This window comes from Magallana gigas, chromosome 9 (assembly GCF_963853765.1).
Source record: "Magallana gigas chromosome 9, xbMagGiga1.1, whole genome shotgun sequence".
NCBI classification, from domain to species: domain Eukaryota; kingdom Metazoa; phylum Mollusca; class Bivalvia; order Ostreida; family Ostreidae; genus Magallana; species Magallana gigas.
In genome coordinates, this window is record NC_088861.1 from 19,663,844 (window position 1) to 19,688,564 (window position 24,721).

Genomic DNA, 24,721 nt, shown 5'->3' on the forward strand with positions numbered 1-24,721 from the left:
GATTTTATTGAAACCTCGAATTTGATTGGCTTACGGTTTGGAGGTAAATTTTATTGGGTTTGAAAATTTTAGTGGGAGGAGAACCGTGAGTATTGTGTTGTAGATCAACATACTAATTATTAAGCAAATTTCTTAATTTGCAGTGCTTGGCACAATACATTGAAATGATCAAAATATTTACACTCATTTACATACTTTAATTTGACATCCAATAACAATGAAGAGTGGATGTAGATCTAACTTTAGCGTTGTATGGTGGCTCTCAATCATTAATTAAACTGAGAATGCAATGCTTGGTGATGGGGTCGTTTATACATTTCACTAGTGTATTATTAATATATATGTGCCCCTTTTCTAAAAGATTTAAACGTTAAAAGGTAGTCTAAAGTGGAAAATTCCAAAAACGCCAAAGGTCCTTAGGACATTTTGAAATTATTACTGTTGTACTTCTGGAAAGAGTACTTGTAAAAGGTACTAATATTATTGTTTTAAATTTTATAATTGAAACAATAAAGCCCCCCTCCAAAAATATAGCTTGAAAAGAACTGTCACTGCTGTGAAATAACAGATTGGAACTGATTACCCAAAAAGACAATAGCCTATATATTAGCTTGTTTGAGTCAGAATGATAATTTACAGCACAGGAGTCGGCAATTTTTTATCAATTTGTTGTAAATAAATGAGAAACATGCTCGCGAAGCTCACTGGTAAATTTTTGCCTGTTTCTCACTTATGTTTACAACAAATTTATAATAAAATCGCCAGCTCCTGTGATTACAGTTAACTCGTAACCAAACAGACTTGTAATCAAATTGTCAAGTAACAAATGACTTCATATATAATATTATGCCTGCCTTCAAAGTGTGAGAAGAATTTATAAATTTGTCAATCAAATTAATCTTGATTTTTTTTTAATGAAAATATGTAAAATGTTCTATCAAATATTGATATAGGGACCTCTTTAGCAAACTCATAGGAGATGACATTATATTATCAGGAGTTCTACATTTATCTCATAATTTTCTCAATTATTGTAATTATATCAAAACCTAACCCTAACAGATTATCTTTAAAATTTAAAACCCAAGGATCATTGTTTACCACTGGACCAATAGATTATTAGTCTGTTTGGGTACGAGTCGGTTTTGGTATGACTTCACTTGACTCCAGAATGATATATATATCTTACATACTTTGATATTATATATGATTAATTTATTTTGATCTGATTTATAGATGCCAAAAGCAAAAAAGGCAAAGAAGAATGTTCCAGAGGTGGCAGAAGTGCCTGCTGGCAATGCCTGCATGGTTGATGAGCGCATGGAGAGTGTCATCGGTAAGCTGTTTGTGTCCTCCTTCACACGGCTTCATCAGATCATCCAGAAGGAAGTGGTGGAGATGTGTGAGGAGGAGTACCGCTGGGCCGAAGAACTACTGGAAGAAGTCCGGCGTGAATTTGCTAGGTGAAAAGATGATTCTAAATGGTTACCTTACAAATTCAGTTGGCTATATTTTCCCTAAATTCTCCTTTTAATCCTCGCTCCGGCTTTAAGTAAGAAATACTGATCCGAAGGAAATTCAAGTAACATAGACATTTTAATTTCAACATTTCCTTAAGTAAGTTATAAATCTTTAAAATCTGTATGTTCAATGAACAATAAAAATTTCCAAAGGTCCAAGACCCAATTTTAAAATGTCAGAAAAACAGCTGCTAACTACTGCATACATACATTCAATAAATGCTTCGTAGACTATTTTTGAATTATAGCTTGTTTGTTGTTTAGATGATGGTATATATGTATTTATATTTCAAATAAATATAACTGAATTAAATGAGATTTTAAATCATCTCTGTTCTAGTCCTGTCAGCAAGATCAACTTATTGCCAAAGACACCTTCAGCAAAGCGCAAGAGAAAGAGAATTCAGAAGGAACCTGTCATTGAAGAAAACGAAGAAAGTGAATCTGTAAACAGGTACTTTTTTCACATACATACAATTAGGCTTCAAAAGAAAATGATGTACTGGTCCCTTCCAAAATAGAAAATAAAAGAATGTACATGTATAATGAATGATCAGTCTTCTGACCTTTCAACCCATGCAGTTCACTGCTTATACTGATCCCTGAAAGATGAATAAATAAACTCAAGTTATCCGCATTTTAGATACTGGTACAATTCTCTATATATTTGCAGTATCCCGAGTACTAATGTGACTGATGCAAACATCTTGGCATATGAAACACCTCCACAGCGTACCTACCGCACCAGGGCCGCCTCTAGGACCGCCCAAACCAAGAGAACCACGCGGAACCAAACAAAGCAGACCAAATTCTCAGGTAGTGAGGACCCTGCCATTGAAAAGGAACCGACCACCGAAGACAAAAGAACACCGGTCCTCAACTTCAACCGCAGTAAAGAAGTTTCTATGAAATGTGATAACTTGACTCCTACTGTGGGAGTTTCAAAAGGACAGACCTCCGAGTCCCACGTCTTCAGTCCTCCGGTAGGAAAACCAGGCAAAGGTCACGTCAGGAACAAAGTTCACGCGTATGAAGATTACATCGAACATAAGAGTCCGTCATCGAAACAGTGTGCAGCACAGAGTTCGGTCCCGGAAACACCGGAACAGAAGGAAGGAAAAATGAATTCGGAAGAGAGTTGTAGGGAAACTCCGGAGTCGGTGTCGCGAGGGAAAAGGTCAAGTGTCCGTAAATCACTCAAATCTGCTAATGCCAGCAGGAAAAGTTTATTGAAGAGTAGCAAAATCCACTTGAATCCCAGTCATCTCCACCCATCAGAAATCTCTGAGGTACAAAACTACAAATAAATTCTTTATTGGGCCAAGGCAAACATTAATTTGGCCCTTTTGTTGGGTTTTTTGGGTAATGATATGTATGTTTGAAGGTCTAATCAAATTTCCAATACTTACAGACACCAGAAAAGAAGAACAAATTGAAATTGAAAAAGAAGGCAGCAAAGGTTCAGGAAGATGAGGTACAGTCAACTTTAAAAACAAAATGATAATCTATAGTCCAAAATTATCATGGCTGTCATTTTGAAAAATGTAAGAAAATGACATACAAGTCTGTATTTGTAGGAGGTGGAGAACACATCAAGTCGTCTGAGTGGCACAGATAGCACAGAGCCTTGTGTGAAGGAAAAATCAGATTCAGACAATGAAAAACCAGTTGTGAATGACACAGAGTCCATACCAGTTACACACAATAATCTTGAACCAGAACCAGTAGCGTCAAGTGAACATGAACAGGAAATGAGTGACATTCAGCCTGAACAGGTTCAAGCAGCAGAATCCATGGAAACAGAGGTTGAACCCCAAAAAGTGGAAGTGGAACACTCAAAAGACGATCAACAAGATGTCTCCATGCACAGTGCAGAAGAACCAATGTCCAGCTCTCACCATGACCCTGAAGAAGAAGAAGAAGAGGAGGAGGAGGACAAAGAAGATGGTGGTCAGAAGAATGAAGAGAGTCAAGTTGTGGAGTCTGTCGAAAAAGAGAGCGAAAAAATGGATGGGGACGAACAAGTTGTGGAAAAAGAGGATAGAAAGTTAGAAAAAGAAGAGAAAGAGTTATCTTCAGATGAAAAAGAAGCAGACTCTGATGAAGAGGTGATGCTGATATCGGACAATGATGAACCCCAGACATCCTCGGCCACCAAACAGAAGTCAGACTCTGTGACACAGGCAGATGACGAAAGCGAGGAAGAGAAACAGCCACCTCGAACCAGCAAGCGCACAAAGCAGAGAAACCCTCCCAAACCTCCTGTCAAGTCAGAATCAGAGAGCGATGAAGCCGAAGTGGTACCCCCTAAAAGAACAAGGACAAAAACCAGGAAAGTTTTGGAGAACGAGAGCTTGGAGCAGACCAAGCCTGTCAGACAGAGCACCCGGACCAAGCAGAGGAAGCAAGAAGGGACTTCAGTGTCCTCAGCTCAAGGGTCAGAGGACACCAGCAGCGAGGTGGACTCGGGGCACGGGACTAGTGGCACCACCAGAACCACCCGCTCAAAGATGAGAAAGCCCAAAAATAGCTCTATTGCTTCAGAGGGAGATAGTAATTTTGCTGTGCCAGAGAACCCTGCTCCCAGGGCAAGGTAAGGGGTGCTTTGCTTCATACTTGGTTAAAGTTTACCTATGTGATTTTTAGCTCACCGAGACGAAGTCAGGGGGAGCTTATGCTATACCCTCGGCGTCGGCGTCCGGACCTGGTTAAAGTTTTTGTTGCAGGTCCTGTATCTAAGCTATTACTTGTCCTATCTTCACCAAACTTGCATGGATGATGCCTCTGGACCTACTTATGGACTTGAAAGACTTGGATGCTGAATCTGAGTCCTAAATTTCAGATGCTGGAGGATTTTAAGGTTGTTAGACCAGGTTAAAGTTTTTGTTGCAGGTGCCCTTTGATAGCAATATCTAAGTTACTGCAGGTCCGTACTTCACCAAACTTGCATGGATGGTGTGTCTTATGATACTGATGCACCAGACAGACTTGAGTGCTGAATCTGAGCTATAGGTTTCGGATGCTGGAGGAGGTTAAGGTTTTTGGAGCTGGTTAAAGTTTTTGTTGCAGGTGCCATTTGATAGCAATATCTAAGTTACTGCTGGTCCGTACTTCACCAAACTTGCATGGATGGTGTGTCTTATGATACTGATTCACCAGGCAGGCTTGGGTGCTGAATCTGAGCTATAGGTTTCGGATGCTGGAGGACGTTAAGGTTTTTGGAGCTGGTTAAAGTTTTTGTTGCAGGTGCCCTTTGATAGCAATATTTAAGTTACTGCTGGTCCGTACTTCACCAAACTTGCATGGATGGTGTGTCTTATGATACTGATTCACCAGGCAGGCTTGGGTGCTGAATCTGAGCTATAGGTTTCGGATGCTGGAGGAGGTTAAGGTTTTTAGAGCTGGTTAGAGTTTTTGTTGCAGGTGCCCTCTGATGATTATATCTTAGTTACTGCAGGTCCGTACTTCACCAGACTTCCATGGATGGTGCGTCTTATGATACTGATGCACCAGACAGGCTTGAATGCTGAATCTGAGCCATACTTTTCGGATGCTGAAGGAGGTTAAGGTTTTTAGAGCTGGTTAAAGTTTTTGAAACACTGGTGCCCTCTGATGATTATATCTTAGTTATTACTTGTCCTAACTTCACCAGACTTCCATGGATGGTGCGTCTTATGATACTGATGCACCTGACAGGTTTGAATGCTGAATCTGAGCCATAGGTTTCAGATGCTGGATATGGTTAAGTTTTTTGGAACAGGTCACATGTTTAATAGATAATAGTACTTTTTCAAACTTGCATAGTTGATTAAACTGTAGTATGAATGAATCACAGAGGAAGCTTCAGATGCAGAGCTTGATCTCCATTATCAAGGATGCTAAAAAATATATCTTAGTTATAACAGGTCCTAACTTCACCAAACTTGAATGGATGGTGTGTCTTATGATACAGATGCACCTGACAGGCATGGATGTTGAATCTGAGCCATAGGTTGCAGATGCTGGAGCAGGTTAAGGTTTTAATTGCTAGTGCCCTCTGATGATGATATCTTAGTTATTACTGGTCTGAACTTCACCAAACTTGCATGGAGATGCATCTTATGTATACTGATGCACCTGACACGCTTGAATGCTGAATCTGAGCCAGAGGTTTCGGATGCTGGATGATGTTTAGTTTTTTTGGAACAGGTCACATGTTTTATAGATGATAGCTTGCATAGTTGATTTAACTATATTATAAATGAAACGCAGTGGTTGCTTCAGATGCAGAACCTGATCTCCATTATCAAGGATGCTAAAGAAATCTCCTACCTCACTCAAACCTGCTCGATAGATAGATGTGTTTGTTGATAAATGATGTAACATGATTCCTATGATATAGTATTGTATGGTATGAAACAATATTGTTTAATATGAAACAATATAATATCATATGTAATATTATAAAAAGTTATAAGATACGATATGATATTGTATAATTTTTTTTGATATTTTATGTAATGATATTGTATCATAAAATCGTTATGTATAGTATTGTATATAATGATACAATATTATACAAATATTGACTGGGGTTGAGGGCAACATTGATTATATTAGCCCCCGAGGGACGAAATATTGCCCGACGCGAAGCGGAGGGCAATATTTTCGTCCCAAGGGGGCTAATATAATCAATGTTGCCCGAAAACACAGTCAACATTTGTTTTGTTATATGAAGAAACAAACCAAAATTTAAGAAATTAATTGAAAACAGATCGCCGTAATTTTCTCAGCTCAACAAAGAATTCACGAATTCAATTTTGTACAAAATTCATTTCCTAAATATCCTCAGCATCAAACGGTCACTTGTGATATTCCGCCGACCGTAAGAATTATCAGACAGGTGTTCTACCTGATTTTACTTCACAGTAATTCGCAAATCCTTACATCCGTTATGATAGCAAACCGTTGCATTGTGCGTTCGTTGTTTACTTGCCTTGACTGACTGTCTATTATGACGTCACCTTGTTTTGGAGTCGCGAAGAATTATTTACGTCACCGTTTACGAATCAACAAATCAGAGGCGATTATTTGAAATAGAGGGAATGTTCTCTAGATATAATTCCTAGCCGGTCAATATCTAAAAAATATTGACCGGTCAATATTTTTCGGACGAGCTGATATTACAATTATTGACTATTCGTCTATATAGAGTTATATAGTGAGAATATACTACTGAATATAACAATGTATAATATTATATTGTATTATTAATTTATTATCTAATCACATGATACTATTACATCAGATATTGCAAAGTATAATATTGTATATTGATACTATATTGTATATTCTATAATATTGTATCATACGATTTTGCATAATATGATATTAGTTTCTGTAATAGAGAATTCACATGAAATTGTATAATATGATACTGTTATATTATATAATATCATATCATACGATATTGTATAATATGATATTGGTTTATAATATGATATATTATCACATCACATGAAATTGTATTGTATGATATTGTAAAATATATTATTGTATCATATGATACCATATGTATAATATAATATTGTATTATATAATATTTTACTTTATCACATAAAATTGTACCATTTGATATGATACAATGTTGTATCAAATTATATTGTATCATATGATACAATATCATATTATGTATCAAAAATGATACAGTATCATACAATATCATACTATATTTTACAATATAATATCATATGTTTCAATGTTATGATGTATTATGTAATATGATATTGTAATATAATACTATATAATATTGTTTTATATATTATGATATTGTATTATTTGATCAAATACAATAACGTATAACACAATACAATGTCATATCAAACGTTACAATATCATATCTCATCATTGTTTATTATGGTATTTTATTGTATTATATGATATATGTTGTAAATATGATTGGATGCAATATTTAATTTTATATTATTGTATTGATTAACATATAAACATATGATTATCATACAATTTTTTAACAGATGATATATGATTTTGTGTCAAAACAGAATCCATGAATATCCAAGATCATAAAGTATGATTTTCATTTAATATGATAAAGATGGTCCATAAAGGTGAAATCTCATAAGGGTGATGTCTCGTCTCGGTGAGCTTTGTAATCTGTGATTACCTATGTTTTAGGAAATGTTTCTCATTTGAATTATTAAATTCGTAAATTTATACCTTTACAATGTTATAGTCATGGCATAGATTGGAAGTTCTTTAACATGTACTATAGAATTTGAATGTGCATGTATAATTTGAGTTGAATGCTTTTGTGACGTCATAGAAGTTTACATTTTGAATTTTTTATACTATAAAAAAGTCATGACAGAAAGCTTCTGTTAGATTTTTTCGTTTATTAAAAGAAAAGTAAATTATCTGTATTCAGGACTACCTCCAGAAAGAGGACACTAGACACGGAGGGTGAAGAGGAACTCAACACATCTCTGTCCAAGAAGACCAAGAGAGAAAGCGACACAACCTCAGAGGTAGGCACAGTCTAATGACACAACCTCAGAGAATAGCACAGTCTAATGACACAACCTCAGAGAATAGCACAGTCTAATGACACAACCTTAGAGAATAGCAAAGTCTAATGACACAACCTTAGAGGAAGGCAAAGCTAAATAGCACAGTCTAATTATGTCTCCGACAGGGAATCAGTATTATCAAATGCAATGTACAATAAAATATTGTTAATCATGTTAATGATGTGTTATCATATTTAAACCATCTTATCTTTGATGATCATGCATAATTTTGTCTTAACTTTTTTTGCTCTTTCTCTCAATGGAAAATATGAATATTATTTGTTTTTCTCTTTTCTAGGAAATGTCTGGTAACTCTACCGAGAGGAAAGGTAAATTTGTAAAAAAAAGAAAAAAAAAAGAAAAAAAAAAAAAGTGTTTGATAATTGTATGTACATTGTTTTTTATCCAGATTAATGTAAATGTGTGTGTATGCTATAGCTTATTGTCAACAATAAATACATGACTTGCATAGCTAGTTTATTATTTTAATTTTTTTTCTTCTATTATGTTTAGATAATGGAACAGATGATGAAAGGTAATGAAATTTGGGTTTTCATATTTTAAGAAGTTATTTTTCCTTACATTTTATATAAGAAATATACTCAAGTACTAAAACAAAATACATGGTAAGTGGAAAAAAAAAATAAATATGACAGTTTATAATGTTGCATCTATAAGATTTGTTTGTACATGTACCAATGAGAATGGAACTAACATAGATTTTAATTTGTGTGTGGTATTACAGGAGCAGTCAGAGTGAGGACGATACTCCAGACACAGCCCGGCAACAGGCCAAGGTACAGTACTGTTCTAACATTAAACAGACCTGGATGTCCAAGTAGCGCAGTGAACAATGCATTCACTTATCACCGCTGCGACCCAAGTTTGATCCCCTTGATCAACAGTGGTTGTATGTGAAAAGTTATGGTGGTCGCCTTCTTGGACACGTGGGTTTTCTCTGGGAACTCTGGCTTTCTCCCACATCAATGACCCCTTGTTCTAACATTCGTGCCAACGAAAGATATTAATATAAGTTGTAGAATTTTTTTATGAATCGCTGTAAACAAAAAAAACAAAGTTCAGACCTTTCTGATGTTTGATCTAAGACATTCACATACGCATACCATTAACCTTTCTGATTTATCTTATATGCCTCTTCCAGATCGTGAAACCAGTGTCTTTCCTCAACAATCTAAGTAGCAAAATTGTGCGCCCGGCCAACCTGAACTTCAGTGGAGTCAAGTCATTCCTGCATCAGAACACTCCACCCTCCAAAATCTCCGTCAAAGTAAGAATTGCACTTAAAGTTTGAAAATTATGTTACTGTTTTACATACAGGTGACTCTAGATAACTCAAACTACTGTAGATTGGCAAATAATCATGATGGTTTTAATTTCACTATGTTCGAGATTTATCGTTTTTCCGCTAAAATAAACCCATTGTAAATATTAATATAAGTTTTATTTAAACATTTTATTGCTTATACTTTGATCAACTGGTTTTTTTGGAGCGTGAAATTAAAACCATCGTGACTAGTACTTTTTGAGAATTCGTGAAATTTTAACACCGTGGAATTAAAACGACTTACTGTATTTTTTTTCTCAGAGGTTGATGATAATCTACTTCTGAGAAACATGTATGGACATTGGAGAAGTGTGGATGTGTGTTTTTATCAAAACTGCTTTTCATTTGGGAACTTAAACAGGAACAGCAAGAGCAGAGAAAGAGAGAACTAGAGGAGAAGAAAAAGAAAGAGGCCGAGAGGTTACAAAAGAGGGAAATGGAGAAGAAGAAAAAGATAGATGAGCTCCGAAAGTATGTCACAACTGCATTCATCTTGATTAACATAATGAACTTTTTGTTGCTAAAAATTAATGTATAAAATTTTTTTGTACCAGTATATATTATTAGTCTGTTAGACTTGTCAAGGTAATTGACAGAAAGTGTATAATACATATAGAGATGTAAAGTGGGAACATGATTGAACAAAAACAGTGATCACATATTTTGAGCTATACCTTACACAAGTTTTCAATTGAATCAATTCCTTGGCAGGAAACGTGAAGAGAGAATGCGGCGAGTGAATGAGAGGCGAGAGCAAGCCAACCGCGAGGACATGGAGTCTAAGAGCCGCATGATGAGGACCATGGAGGAGAAGAGTAAGCAGGCAGATGACCTTAAGGAGGAGAAAATGAAAGAGGAGCAGGAGAAACAGAGGCTCAGGTATGAGGTGGTGAAACAGAGGCTCAGTTATGAGGTGGAGGAGTAGGGGGTCTGTTATGAGGTGATGAAACAGAGGCTCAGGTTTGAGGTGGTGAAAAAGAAGCTCAGGTATGAGGTGGAGGAATAGGGGCTCTGGTATGAGGTGGTGAAACAGAGGCTCAAGTACTAGGTGGTGAAATATAGAGTCTGGTATGAGGTGGTGAAACAGAGGCTCAGGTATGAGGCAGCTATAATGAGGCAGTGAAATTCCACTGTGTAACATGGTAACTGTGCCTGTATTTTGAGGCTGAATTATGGCTGCTTTAACAAGTGGCTCAACTCCCTTATGTGAAATTATGAGACTATGGTACAGTAAGGGGTAGGAATTTGCTGATTTAAAGAAGTTCTTATTGTGTTCTCATTAATCAGAAGATATAGACATTATCTGTATTTTGAGAATTCAGTGTTCCAATTATTTTCCTACTAAAGCATATGTTTTGTTTAAGATAAACACTGTTTCAGAAGTATAGTCCAACTTTTTTTTTTTTAAGAAAAATTTTTAACTTTTTTTACATTGTTTCTAAAACTTAAGAAAAACATAATAAAACAGCTGTAAAATTCATTTACAAAATACTTATAGGTTTAACATATATATCAATCTTTACTTTCAAACCTTTGTTAAAGATAATGGTGTACATGTACATTGACAGGTTTAAAAAGCTGGAGGAAGCAGAGGAGAGACGCCGTCAGGAGGAGGAGGAGAGAGCCCGTAAAATGAAGGAACAGGTCAGTATGTGTTACTTCAGCCAATCAAAGCTCCTATCGGACGAAAACTTTATATTATATCTTGTATCAATCACACATTCTTAATATGCTGTGGATTTTTTTTTTATAATTCTGCACAGTTTATCGCTAATGAATAAATATTCTGAAACAAAACATAAATGTAGTAGAATGACAGTTTTTCAAAATGGTTTACTTGTTCTGGAATCACAACTTTCATTCTATTTCTGTATTTGTATTTTCAGAACTGTTCATCTTCTGAAAAACCTTAGAAACTAATGTTCCATAAAATGTCAGAGTTGGCTTTAAGAATGATACCAAGATCCTTTAATAAAAACCATAGACAATGTCTAAGAGAGAAAGAAGTCATGTTATAAAACAATTCCGGGAAATAACTAACTTGCATGCTATTTCCTATTTTGATTGGAGAAGCATTCACTTACATTGTAAAAATAGTCCCAACATTTGTATGACTGTGTGTGTTGTGTCCACTTTGGTTTTGCAAAATTAAACAACACAAGAAACACAAAAAATACCCTCATAGTATAACTTCTACAATTCGTGTTGCAGGAAGAGATGGAACAGAGGAACAATGAGTTCCTACAGAGGAAGAAGGAATACGAGGAGCAGGAGAGGTTGAGGAGGAAGGCTGAGGAGAGGAGGAAGTTTGAGGAGCGAATGGCTGAGTTTGAGCGGGAGAGGGCTGCTGAGCACGAGAGACTGAAGAAGATCGAGGAGGAGAAGATCCGGGAGAGGCAGAAACTCCGGGAGGAGAGGTCATGATACATACTACCCAGGATATACATGTATATGTGTATTTTGGGAGTGTTGAATAGATTTCATCTTTTATCTGTAGGATTAATGAGGGAAACAATTCTCTCATGTATGATATATGTATACAATCTTAGATTAATATACAATGACATCTACAAAAAAAGTTACTGAAGCCAATTATATAAATCTTCTCTTTCTCACTAAAAAAAAATTTTTAAATTTACTGTTAAAATCCCAACAAGTGGCAATGCAGATAAAGCTCCCTCTAAATGATCTTAAATAATTAATTAGAATAATAATACAAAGATATGATGGCGGAAATAAATATTGACTATTTTCTACAGGGAGAGGCAGCTAGCCAAGGAGAGAGCGGAGCGGGAACGCCAGGACATGGAGAAACGGAAACAGAAGGATCTGGAGCTGAAGCAGAAAATGGAGAAGATCAAGGAGCTGGTAAACACATCTGTAGATCATTTCTGACTCTTGATCCTGAAAGATTAAATGTCTCACACTCAGTAGATAATCTACATGAGGCTCTGGAGCCATAAAATATAGACAAGCTCACTCTTGACCTTGATTATAATTTTAGGAAAGAAATTTATACTGGTAGCCGAAATGTAAGAGTGAGATCAAAAGTGAGCTTATTTTAATATATTGTATGAATTTAGAGCCTGTAGTACTGATTAAAAAAATGGTGTAATTTGCCATTAAGTTTAGAATATTGTCAATGTAGATGTAAAAGTAATGGCTGATGGAGTTGAAAAATAGGTCCATTCTGTTGCCATTTTTTTGCAATCAACTTATGGTTTGAAACTGCTTTTCTATTCTATGAAGTTTTGTGTGATGTTTGGTTAAATAATGGCAACATAAATATAGATTGGCAAGATTTTTCTAACCATATATTCCAGGAAAAGAAACGACTTATAGAAGAAGAGAAACGTAAGCTAGAGTTGAAGGAGAGAGAGCGAGCCATCCATGCCATCGTCAACAAACACAACATGTCCACTCAGGGGTACACGGCCACCAGTGCTGTCTCCAGCTTACCCAAGCCAAACCTCAACTCTACGCAACCAGTGGAGCAGCCAGTCAACAGTCAGGAAAAGATGCCAAACCCAGACTCGTAAGAAATCTTATTTGATTAAACCTCTCTCTCTCTCTCTCCAAATTTTGAGGATGTCCAAGATATAGATCTATTGGTTTTTCTGCATTTTACAGTTACGAAATGACTCCAGCAAAGAAATACTTCCCCAATAAGATTTCTCTAGAGAGTTACGACATATCAGATCTTCGATCAGATGATTCCACTGATGAAGATGACGCACCTAAAAAGAAAGTCCCCACCTGGGCTTTAGGTAGGACGAATTCCTTGAAATAATTGTTTTCAAGATTTCATCCATACAAATGTAATCTTGAGGGGTCACAATGAAAGGATAGCTGTTGTGGCTAATTGCAATTGTTTAATGTATTGATATTTAATTACTTTTTTGTATAGGTGCATCTTTGAAGGCTGCGTTGATTCAACAACACTATCATCCCCCGGACCTAAACCTGCTGTTCACAGAAATTGTTCCGCCAGATCTCAATGAATTATTCATCAAGAAGAAAGCTCGCTTCAACAAGAGGACAAGCTCAGCCATCTGGACGTCTCCCATCCTCAAACCCGGCATGAACTTCTAAAAGTGAACAGGATGAACATTTTAACAGAATGATTGTGTTTGTGTGAGAGCATGTATTGTATGATAATACTTGTAATTTCTTTTTATATGAATGTTTCGGTTTGCATGGACAAAGTGTGCCAATATGTGACAGGTAATACATTTTTATTTATGGGTAAGTTTTAAGTTGGTTGTTCCTTATTTCAAGCTTTGTGGTATGTTTGTTTGATGCATATATATACATGTGCTGTACTAGAAAAGTAAAATGTTTGGTTTAGATGATCATATATGCATTAGAAGTGCATGTAGAGTTGAAAACTGTATATGTGGAGAAAATCATTTTTTAAGGATCTAGAAACATAAATACTAGTATTAAAAAAATCAAATGGTGCATCCTACTTAGTTTCATCTTGTCTTTTATTTCATTCATATACTTTGCAGGGTGTTTTTGGAGATATTGATAAATTTGTATGTTTATTCTCTCTCTCTCTCTCTCTCTCTCTCTCTCTCTCTCTCTCATAAGAATTTTCATAAAACCTTAAAAAAAAAAAATTGTTGTTTAAAACATTGAAAAATATATGATGTTATGTGCAGGGATATAATTTGAGACTCAGTTTTGTTGTAAAACTTGATATGCAGTTAAACTTTTCAATACAGAAAATATGCATTCTCTGTATAAGTTTTGATGAAATTGTACTTGTTAAATGTTAAAATAACTTTGAATTTTTTCAAACATTTACTTTATACTTTGAACGTTTACAGGTGAAAATTGTTACTAGTTTAAAATGATTCAAATACATGTGCTGATGTAAGAAAATGTAGATAAGCTGATATTTAATTACCATTGATACGTGTAATTTTTTATGGACAATTTTTCTATTAAATATGTATAATAAATTGTTGTTTGCTTTGTCAAGTGTTAAAGACCGGTTCTGTGCTAAACTGTTCTGTAAACGGTTCTGTGATCCCCACTGAGATGGGCTGATTAATTGACATTTGGCGGGATGCAGGGAGTGCCTCCCCACTGAAAATATTTCAACTTCACATGATTCATTGTAACTGGTCCATTCCATTTTATTTCTACAAAAGGGTAAATTATTGTTTTATTCAATATATATATATATAAACCCTAAGGTCTATACACTTAGCTCTGTAATAATGAAATCACTTGATCATAAAGAGTAAACTTTAAATCATATTTGACTCATAAATATACCTATGGAAATAAAAATATGTATCCTGGTACACCACATGAAAAAATGATACGGTCCGTATTATGAAACGTAAAAGTGCAAGCAATATTACATTTCACAACATAGCAAGTAACCATTGTAAAGATATTAGCGCGCATCATGGAATATGCCAACAGAGCAATTGCTATTCATAACGCCATGTTCACTAAATAACGTTGTTTATTTCTTAAATAAACAGAAAAATGTTGGAAGATCATACATGAAATACTAGTATATATCAGATTGGCTAACAATATCTATAAAATACATGTACATAACACAGAGAAGATATAAGGAATTAACATATTGAATTCTCTCTCAGCTTTGAAGCTTTCAATTAATATTAACAGTTTCTGAATGGATTTGAAGTTATCAGGAGAAAACAACAGTAAATTAGAAAAAAGGGTTTTTTTTGTAGAAAGGTTTTTAAATATTTGAAAATGCAGGGCAACTAGAACAAAAATGATATACCGTAATTAATTCGTCTTTTAACTCTATTAACAAGATACAGCTGTCAATGTGACAGCAAACAAGTTTTTCTTTTGTGTATTAAACAGTATACATAATCCATTTGTCAATGAAAAAAATCAAAGTTTGTATCAGGCTTGGGGCGAATTACATTGTAAAGTAATGCATTACATTATCATTACTTCATGAATTTGGGCATTAAATTACCATTACCATTACTTGATTTTCTTGAAGTAATGCATTACATTACCATTACATGAGTAAAGTAATGCATTACCATTACCATTACTTTGTTTTAAAAAAGTAAAGCTAATAAAGAGTTTTTGCAAATGTTTCAAATATAAAACACTCTTTAACATATCTACAGGTTCATGCTCAGTATCAGGTCCAAATTCAATGACTATACAAGAGTCATTCTTTATTTGCTCAATATATAATCATCTTGTGGCATTATGAACAACATATTACATAAGTAAAATGATATTTATAGACATTTGGCATGATACAATGTAGCATACGAAATAGAGACACAGAATTACATGCATAACAAAAAACAATTTATGGAATAATGTTGCGGTTATCAAAAGCTAAATAGAGATATTTCCCCTGATTACACAAATCTAAATAATTTTGGACACTTAATTGTATTAATTCATAAACAGATGGTTTTTCCCAGTTATATTTCTTAAGATACTGTATTTGAATCGTATTTCTTTCTACTGAGGACACTTTAAGACAAAAGATTGCTGTTGCACTTTATGATCGAAGTTTCAAAGGGTTCATCTTTTAACTGCATCCTGTAAGATTGAAATTCTTCCCAGCTATACTAAATATTATCAAAACCGATTTGGTTTGACTTTTCCTATAGCGTCACGATCATTTCTGTCAGCTACGTCATGCATAAATTATACACGCCGCCGTTGTGAAAACTTTATGATTGGTTAACTCCTTTTCTTAGGCGGAGTTATCAGTACACGCTTATGCAATGCCAGAGCTGAAAGATTTCTCAGAACACATGAAATGAACGCTTAGCACATGCAACTTTTAAATATTATATTTTTTATAACGCCGTACTCTGGACCGTAGCTTGAGGCTATGACCCAGTTTAACGCTCGTTTACAGAGAGAGAGAGAGAGAGAGAGAGAGAGAGAGAGTTTTGCACAGAATTTAAACATAGGGGATAGTCGATTTTGAATTAATCATATTTGGGGGAGGGAACTCGAAGTGATAGATATGAATTCCTCGATTTCTACACCTTTTGATCGGCAATCGACAGTCAATAAAAGAATTGAACGATCATGGTGTGAAAGAACGAGACGGAGAGTGCAAGGGGGTTTGTACATGTGCGTCTTCATTAGGCAAGTGTCCGATTCGTTTTTCTTCTGTTGCCCTATCACTTTCGGTGTAAATATATATACTAAAATATCCACAAACCATTTACTGCAGATTTCTTTATTTTACCTGTCTCTGAACCACCGATCACCAGCTCCATACATGAACACTGGTTTGTTTACATACATAAAAAATACAGTTCTTGATCCGCTTTCCGCGTACGGTTAAAGGTTGTTTAATAGGAGAAAGTTTGGGGCTAGTAAAATACAATTAGTAACAGTAGTAAACTAAATGAAGAATTATTTAAATGGATTATTTGCACAAAATGTGGTATGGTATGATGCAAATCTTTTTTAAAAATAGCGTTATTTTTATACGCGGCAAATTGCCGTAAAAAATGTTTTGTACATGTAAGCATTGTACATGCACTGTAGCTTTATATTTTCTAACCCAAAAGTTATACATAGAGCTACAGCTATATTATGCTATGTACCGTATGTATTGTTTTATCACAAGTGTACGTACACTTTCGAAAAATAGCCCAATTTCGACAGTCACGAGTACCCATGTGAATTTTTCATTCTCTGATATGTTGTTGTTCTGTCCGTGCATAATTTAGTCTTAGTTAACCAGCAGCCAATCAGCGGTAAGCTGAATCCACCAATAAAAAAATTGTGGTTAAGGTGCGGGTATTGTTTATGTATGACGTAGCTGAAAGAGTTGAACGCGACGCGATCGGAAAAGTCAAACCAAATCGGTTTTAGTAATAAATGTTTTACAGAAGCAGTCGAAGCTTGGACTGAAAAGTACTGTTTGACGATTTTTATCTTAGGATATATTAAGTGCAATAATAGAAAAAATACATGAATCTTGTATTTTCTATCAGTCCAAACTAATGTACAGTGTACTTAATATACGAGAGAGAGAGAGAGAGAGAGAGAGAGAGAGAGAGAGAGAGAGAGAGAGAGAGAGAGAATAAGTAAGTAAAATTATTTTCAAATGGGTTATAATATTGGAAGTGATATTGATTTTCATCATGGATGGACAGTGCATTCATTTTGCTTTTAAAGGTGCATGTCTGTCTGCTATTCTATTGGGACATAGCGAAGGGAAGGAGATTGGGGTGTTTAGCACTTCTTATAACAATAGATTGTTTTGATACTTAGATTATCATGGGGGCATAGTGTGTTGTTGACACATTTCTTATTGAAGTGCAAACTACATGTAATTGGAGTAAATTGTTTAAATGATTAAAAACTCTTAATAACAACACTCTTAAAAATGTTATGAAATTGTGCTGTTATATTTAGTAATATTAACAATTCAAAAATGAATTTTTAAAAATATTTTTTTTAATAATACAATTAAAACATTTTTATCTCAAGAATTATTTCTTTCTTCTTAAAAAATAAATTTAGTCAAATTCAATTTCAATTTCAACTATTCAAACTTTGTATGATGATTATCTCTATGGTGCAAATCGGTATTTGTAAAATTAAAATGCAAATAACTTCCTATCTTGAAAACCTTAGACAGAGTTGTCTGAACAAATGATGCACCCTGTGTGAAATGATATTAAAGCTTCAATGCGTATCATTTATCATTTATTTCATATATATTTAGTCAGAAAAGTTTGGGTGAACACGTTGAACTTTGGTGTATATTTTATTTAACCCTCTGGCCGCGACATTCATGAACATAAAATACTTTATTGCGACATTAAAGAAAAGATAATTTTTTAATATAAGATATGTGAAGTATATGTCATTTTGCCCTGGAAAAGAACTGAATCGCAGTTTCCGTGAAAGGGGTCTATAATAAACACTAATGCGTTTGGCGTAAAATGCATCGTGTAAATTGATAACTTTAAGATTTCCCGCGTTTTCACAGTGAACAGGCGAGCTGAACAGGCACGTGTTCAAGAGGGCGTTTACGACACCATTGATCTTTCGTTATGAAAACTGAATTTAAAATTTGTACCTGATTTAATTAATTTTTATTTCAATCATAATTAAAAAAAATTCAAAATAATTAAGTTGTTAAAGTATTTAAACGCATGCGAAAGAAGAGGAGAAAATTATAAAATGAGGGTTTTTGTTTTTACGACATTCGTAAGCAGTTCGATGTCAACAATATCGTGGCATTTCATGATTTGTTCCTGAATTTAGAAACTTATATGTCCGAAAGCTAGGATTATAAACACGTAGTCTTTATTTTGCTATTTCGGTCATGACGGGGGACTAAGTTGATGAAAGATCAAAGGACTTTTTTACCTGAGTCAAAATGAGACAGTGAGAAGACAGAACAGGTAGGGGTTTTGTATCGTGCATAATTGATGACTGATCAATGTATCTACCGTGTGTGTGTGTACTGTGAGTTGTGATAATACGCAGTTTTTTTAGTGCTCTAAAACTTGGTCTATAATATATGACAGTGATTGCATAAACTGCTACTGACTTGCTGGACGTGTAAAGAAGAGTTCCTTAACTTTCAGAATCATGCTTGCATTTTCCTATAGACAAACACATACGTAAGGTTTAAGGCAATTACATGTACTTGTAGACTTTCAAGGGATTATTTTTATATACCTTATAGCCAATTGCAAATTATTTATTTTAGGGTATTGCATAAGCTAAGGTGACAAAATTTGAAAATTTAATAAATTATAGATTTTTTCAAAGAAACTTCATGTTTGGTGAGTGTTACATTGCCTGAGGTCATATCAGTATCATCTTTATGGATGATGTCAATATTAAAATGTACATGTTTTACTTCAAAGAATTTCATGTTTTATCAAGCATCTCGATCTTTTATTCATCTTGCACGCATAGATGGTCCCAAACGGATATGATACAGCTGATATTAGAATTCTTTAAAAAATTTATATCATTATAGTCTGTCACAATTAAGATATTTATGCAGCACATTTGGATGATTTTTAATAAAAATACACATACCAGATTCATACCTGTGAAAGAAGTGCAATTGAAATCGATGAATTTAGGGAAAATTACCAACATATCTTCATTGACACATTATTATACTCCACTCAGAAATTCACAATTATGGAGATTTATAATAGAAAATGTTGATATCTTTTCCGATCTCCATTCTCAAATACTAAGAATATCTTGCACAATTTTTCGACATTATCATCTGGGTACTTTCGTCTTGCTTGCAATGCAAAATCCCTATAGTAAGACTTTTATTTTTAGCTGTGTATTGAAACCTGACAAGCTAGAGGGGGCGTTTCAAAGGAGAAATCTTTTGAGTTACAAAGTTCATCAAAAATGTAAACAAAACTTTTTTACACCACATTCATCTTGACTTATGCTTTACTGATTCATCGAATAAATAATTGCATTTTTGAAGCCCAAATTATGACCTCTCTCTGAATTTCAGCTTGAAAAAGGATGTGTATTACGATTTGTGCTTACATCAAATTTATGACAGTCTATTATAATCATATTCTCAAAATTTGGCCCAAACTTCAGCTGTTTGTCATAGTAAAAATCTTGATAGACCCACAAATTTCTTAAATGAAGAATTAATTTATAAAATGATATATTGTCACAACACTCGGACAAGTGAATAAAGTTTATTAAATAGTAAATTGGCTAGACTTGATTTGCAAAATTGAATTTGAATTTGAAAATAGAATTGGCTAGTGTAAAAATTTAAGATTGTAATGATTGATAGTTACAAATAAAGACTCAGTCTACTGGTACTTAAACTAAATTGGCAAAATATGTGGGAATAAAAAATTGACTTTCAATATTGTTTTTTTTTTAGATGAATGGATTGGAAATAAAACAGAATGCCGTTAGACCGACGAGCAGGCTTACAGCTGGGGCTGCTGTTAATGGCGGTTCCTTTACAGTACATCGTCTCTAGATACATGACAACCAATGAATCTCAGCGAAGCTATGCAATAAGAAAGTAAGATTTGTCTCTGTCAAACAATCGTGACATTTTCGTGACATCCAATAAATCTGATCTAACTCAGCGTCGGAACCCACAGGTTTTCTCTTGGCTTATACAAAGCAGTGTAATGGAGAAAAAACCTGTGGTTTCTGACGATGATCAAAGCCATACAGTAAGAAAGTAATTCCATCTCAATATATGATTTATATAGAGTCATTATATCAATTCTTGATAGCATTGAATCTCAGTGAAGTCATGCAATATTACAAAGTAGTTAAGTTATGATACTTTGTCTTTTTGATTGTTTGTCATTGAATCTTAAAAAGCTATCCAATTTTTCAAATTTTAGTACATAAATTGTTTGTTATGTAAGCCAGCTATTGTCATGATTACTTTGATATCAGTTTAATATTCACCAAATAACGCAATCTCTATTACATGTATTAATCTGAAGCTGATTTAAAAACTATTTACTAACATGGACATAAAGCATAACATTAGCTGCATTCAGCATGGTCAGTCTTGACATTGTGTAAAATTCATTGGGTTCGTGAAATATTTTCTTCTCATTTGTGTGATGTAAATCTATTTTGAATTACTTAAACTATGCATAGCATGGAAACTCGCACCTGTTCTAATGAATCCATGAAATATGAATTTATAAATGCTTTAAATTCCTAGAGTATGCTTGAAATCAATACTAGTTAAGCATACTCTGTTGATCTAGTAAGCAGCATTGAAATGAATTATTCAGTAATTAACAGAGTCCATTTTTTTCCAGCCTTTTTAACAGTGCAGCTGGTTTTAAGGAGAGGTATCTATCATGGAAATCCTGGCAGCAATGGTGCATGAGTTTTATCTTCAGGGACGAGCCAGGGAGCTATGCTGGACAGGAAGACCTCAATGGGGAATCCCCGGCCCTAGAGGTCATAAAGTTCAAGGACCCAGAGGGGTATTTTGGAGGTTTGTTTACCTGATTACAGAAATATATCATACCAAGTTACCAACTATTGATGCAGTATTTAATAATTTAAAAGATGAAAATGGTGTACAAGTTTATTGATAATACTGTACAGTAGAATCATTAAAATTCGTGGTGGCTCAATTTTCGTGGTATTCGTGGGTATTCGTGGGTAGCCCTCCCCCACAAATTTACATCCTCAACGAAAACAAATTTAGAAAGAGTTATCTTTGTTACTGAAACTAAAAACGGGCGCATCCATGAAATTACATCCCCACGAATAAGCAAAAAATCCACAATCCACATAAATTGGCCCCCACGAATTTAAATGATTCCACAGTAACTTAGTTTCTTGTACCCATCTACCTGTCTAATAATTGTTATAGTGTAAAAAAATAAGTGGTTGATGATAGAAGCAGAGACACACTTCTATTGCATTTTTGGGAGTTGATTTTAATCAACTGTCCTATGCACTTAGGTACTCGGGCAAAGCGAAAGTGAAACAGTGTTTGGACCTAAGCACAAATTAATACCGCTGACAACACTTAGTTCTTGAAAATAATCGATTAATTCAATGCTATGTATTCTGAAGCATTGTTTTTCAAGAAAACTTATTTATTAATACCATGAAAATGATAAGATTTTAAATTGTACAAACAGTTTAGATATTTTTTAAAGTCTTATGTATTCCTACGCTAGAGTTCAATGTAGTCTCGTTCAACCAGATGCTTGGCTGTCTCCGTTAATATCCGACAAAACAGAGCCTCTCTTGCTTGTCGGAGATAAACGGAAACAGCCGAGCGTTTGGTTGCATGAACATGACAAGATTTCAATCTTGCCTGGATCCATACAATTTCTTAGAAATATTTCGATTACTGATACTACTTGCCATGCAAAATCACATATCGTTGATTTTGAATAAATGATAATCCATAAAATCAACTCCTGTCAGTACTTCAGTACTTTGTTTATCATTTCACTTTGTTTATTTGTTTACTGTTGTAATACTTACTAGGTTTATAACTGACTAAGGAAATCAGTCATTGATAAAGTCCATAGAAGGCTTGGCTTTGGCTTGCTTTTTATAGACCTTAACAAACCCACCGAATTTCAAAGTTAGTCAGTTACAAACCATATACCGGTATGTGTTTTGTTTTGGAGATGAAGAATTTTAAGCAATCAAGTATATATAAACAAATATAAGAAAAGCATGTTGGTACATTTCATGACAGAATTACAGAAAGACTGTCTAGTGAATTTACGTAGTAGTAATTGCCATCAACTTTCTGAAAGTCTAAAATCAACTGTCTCTCTCTGCTTTCTTACCTCTGCTGCTCTTTAAATTGATTGTAAAGATTTTGGAACTCTGGTTTAATCAGTTGCTCCACTTTACACTCTTCCTCCTTTGTCTGTGGAAATATTTCATTTGATGACCATTGCTGTTTTTATTTTAAACGTTGTTACGTCATGTTCAAAAGGGGATTACTCAAAATGTTTAAGAACTGAGAATTTTTTTTAATGCTGGAACATTTGGGTAGATATTCAGTTAAAAAGATGTTAATTCCACCTTGAAGCCACTTAAATTTTTCATGCTGCTGTCTAAAAAAAATTTAAACGGCATTCAAGTGATACGCCTTATCCAATCACAAAATGTCATTCTAGTACGAAGGAAAATAAAATATTTTCATCACCTAGAAAATTGAAACCAATCTTGTACTTTTGTGTTTACATTTTGTGTTTTAATATTTAGAACAATTTTCCACATGGCTGATGTGGTTTTGTGATAAAAAGACCATTAAGGGTATTATCACATTTAATTTAATGAATTTAATTTTAGCCTCTACGGAGCCTCGTAGCCCTCGACCTCCAGAGGTCAGGTATAGAGTGGGCCAAGTAATACGCCACAAAATATGGGGCTACCGAGGGGTAATTGTTGCTTGGGATCCACAAGCCAGGGTAAGGGGAACATAATTTACTAAAAGTGAAATTGAATCAAATCTCTCTAGTGAAATTTAGTGGTAAAACTCTCTTTCTCTTTTTATCTTTGTAATCAGGCCCCTGAAGGTTGGGTAGAACAGAACCACAGAAAAGACAAACCTGTGAGTATACCAGCTATCGATGCTTGACCAAAACACCCTATTCATCAAATCTTGAGCATAAAAAGACATTTTACAAAAACTTTTTTTATTGTACATTTCAGCAATGGAGAACTCAGCCGAACTATGCCATCCTTGTAGACACTAGGGACAGAATGACGCCACAGCTGACGTATGTACCCCAGGAAAACATTGATATCATATCTAATGTCAAGGTAATTGTGACACTAGTGTCAAGGTCATATGAAACATTATGTTATATTGTACATGTTGTATACAAAACATTGATATCATATCGAATATTGAAGTAAAAATTTAACATTGATTTTATAGTAACTGTCAAAATAATCACTAATTTACACTTTAATAAAACATTTTTCTCTAGCGTCAAAGGCTTTTGTAAAACGTATATAAGATATCTGATGTTAATGATAATTTTAAGTACATGTAAAACAATGATGTTAAATCTATATACCAGTAATATCAAGGTAAAAATTAAAGTTTGGAGGAATTTATCTTAGAGACCATCTTTAAGTTACATTTAAAGCTGTATTTTTTTCTTCAGAGAGAAGTAAAAACTGAAAAATTTCTTTATTTCAGATTATGCACCCCGGAATAGAAAACTACTTTGAAGGATTTGATGGTGCTCAGTACATACCTCGACCTTGGCTTAAAGCTGTGTTTCCTCATGATTGACCTTGACCTCTTGTGATAAGTCCTTGACATTTCTTGATATTTTTGACTTTCGTAAAAAAAGTGTATATATGGATATTTCAAGAGGGATGAAGTACATGTAGATTTATAGTTTATTTTTCTTGAATTGTTGTGGTTGTTTGGTAACATTTTAATTTATTTGAACAGGGTTACTGGAAATTCTATTTTTCTATGCAAGATTTTGGTACATTCAAGTTGTCATTTTCTCAACATCATGCTGTGTTAACTTTGAGCTACCATATTTATTGTACAAAAAAACCCCAATCAATCTCAACAATGTAGAACGTAATTTGGCATTATAGTATTTTTTTCTTCACATTTTAGATTTTGTAATATACCAGTACACACTGTACTTGTGGACTTTGTGTTTCTCTTTGTTTTTATTTGGTAGTGTCTGTTTTAGATTAACTTTATTTTCAGTTAATTAATTATATGTACAATGCATATTAAGAAGACATTCTCTTACATTTAATGTCAACAATCCAAATTTTAA

At 34.3% G+C, this 24,721-nt stretch overlaps 2 protein-coding genes across 3 annotated transcripts; both read left to right on the forward strand.

Moving 5' to 3' along the window:
• Positions 1–8: 8 nt before the first annotated feature.
• Positions 9–14,398, forward strand: LOC105345330 (inner centromere protein). Of its 2 annotated transcripts, none has more exons than XM_066071766.1 (19): positions 9–85; positions 1,237–1,463; positions 1,861–1,974; positions 2,194–2,809; positions 2,932–2,994; positions 3,098–4,113; positions 7,945–8,044; positions 8,385–8,415; positions 8,600–8,621; positions 8,832–8,883; positions 9,249–9,374; positions 9,793–9,902; positions 10,143–10,310; positions 11,000–11,075; positions 11,643–11,848; positions 12,191–12,299; positions 12,755–12,966; positions 13,062–13,198; positions 13,339–14,398. In XM_066071766.1, exons 2-19 carry the CDS (start codon positions 1,237–1,239, stop codon positions 13,521–13,523), a joined length of 3,570 nt encoding a protein of 1,189 aa, XP_065927838.1. In that variant the 5' UTR covers positions 9–85; the 3' UTR covers positions 13,524–14,398. The 2 variants fall into 2 exon arrangements, with proteins under 2 accessions (XP_065927838.1, XP_065927839.1); XM_066071767.1 differs by having other exon boundaries at positions 27–43.
• A 4,244-nt stretch (positions 14,399–18,642) lies between these two features.
• On the forward strand, positions 18,643–24,721 carry LOC105345329 (uncharacterized). The gene is made up of 7 exons (XM_011453448.4): positions 18,643–18,841; positions 20,326–20,472; positions 21,239–21,420; positions 23,256–23,374; positions 23,473–23,517; positions 23,619–23,729; positions 24,115–24,721. The coding sequence occupies exons 2-7, from the start codon at positions 20,351–20,353 to the stop codon at positions 24,208–24,210; spliced, it is 675 nt and encodes a 224-aa protein (XP_011451750.3). The 5' UTR covers positions 18,643–18,841; positions 20,326–20,350; the 3' UTR covers positions 24,211–24,721.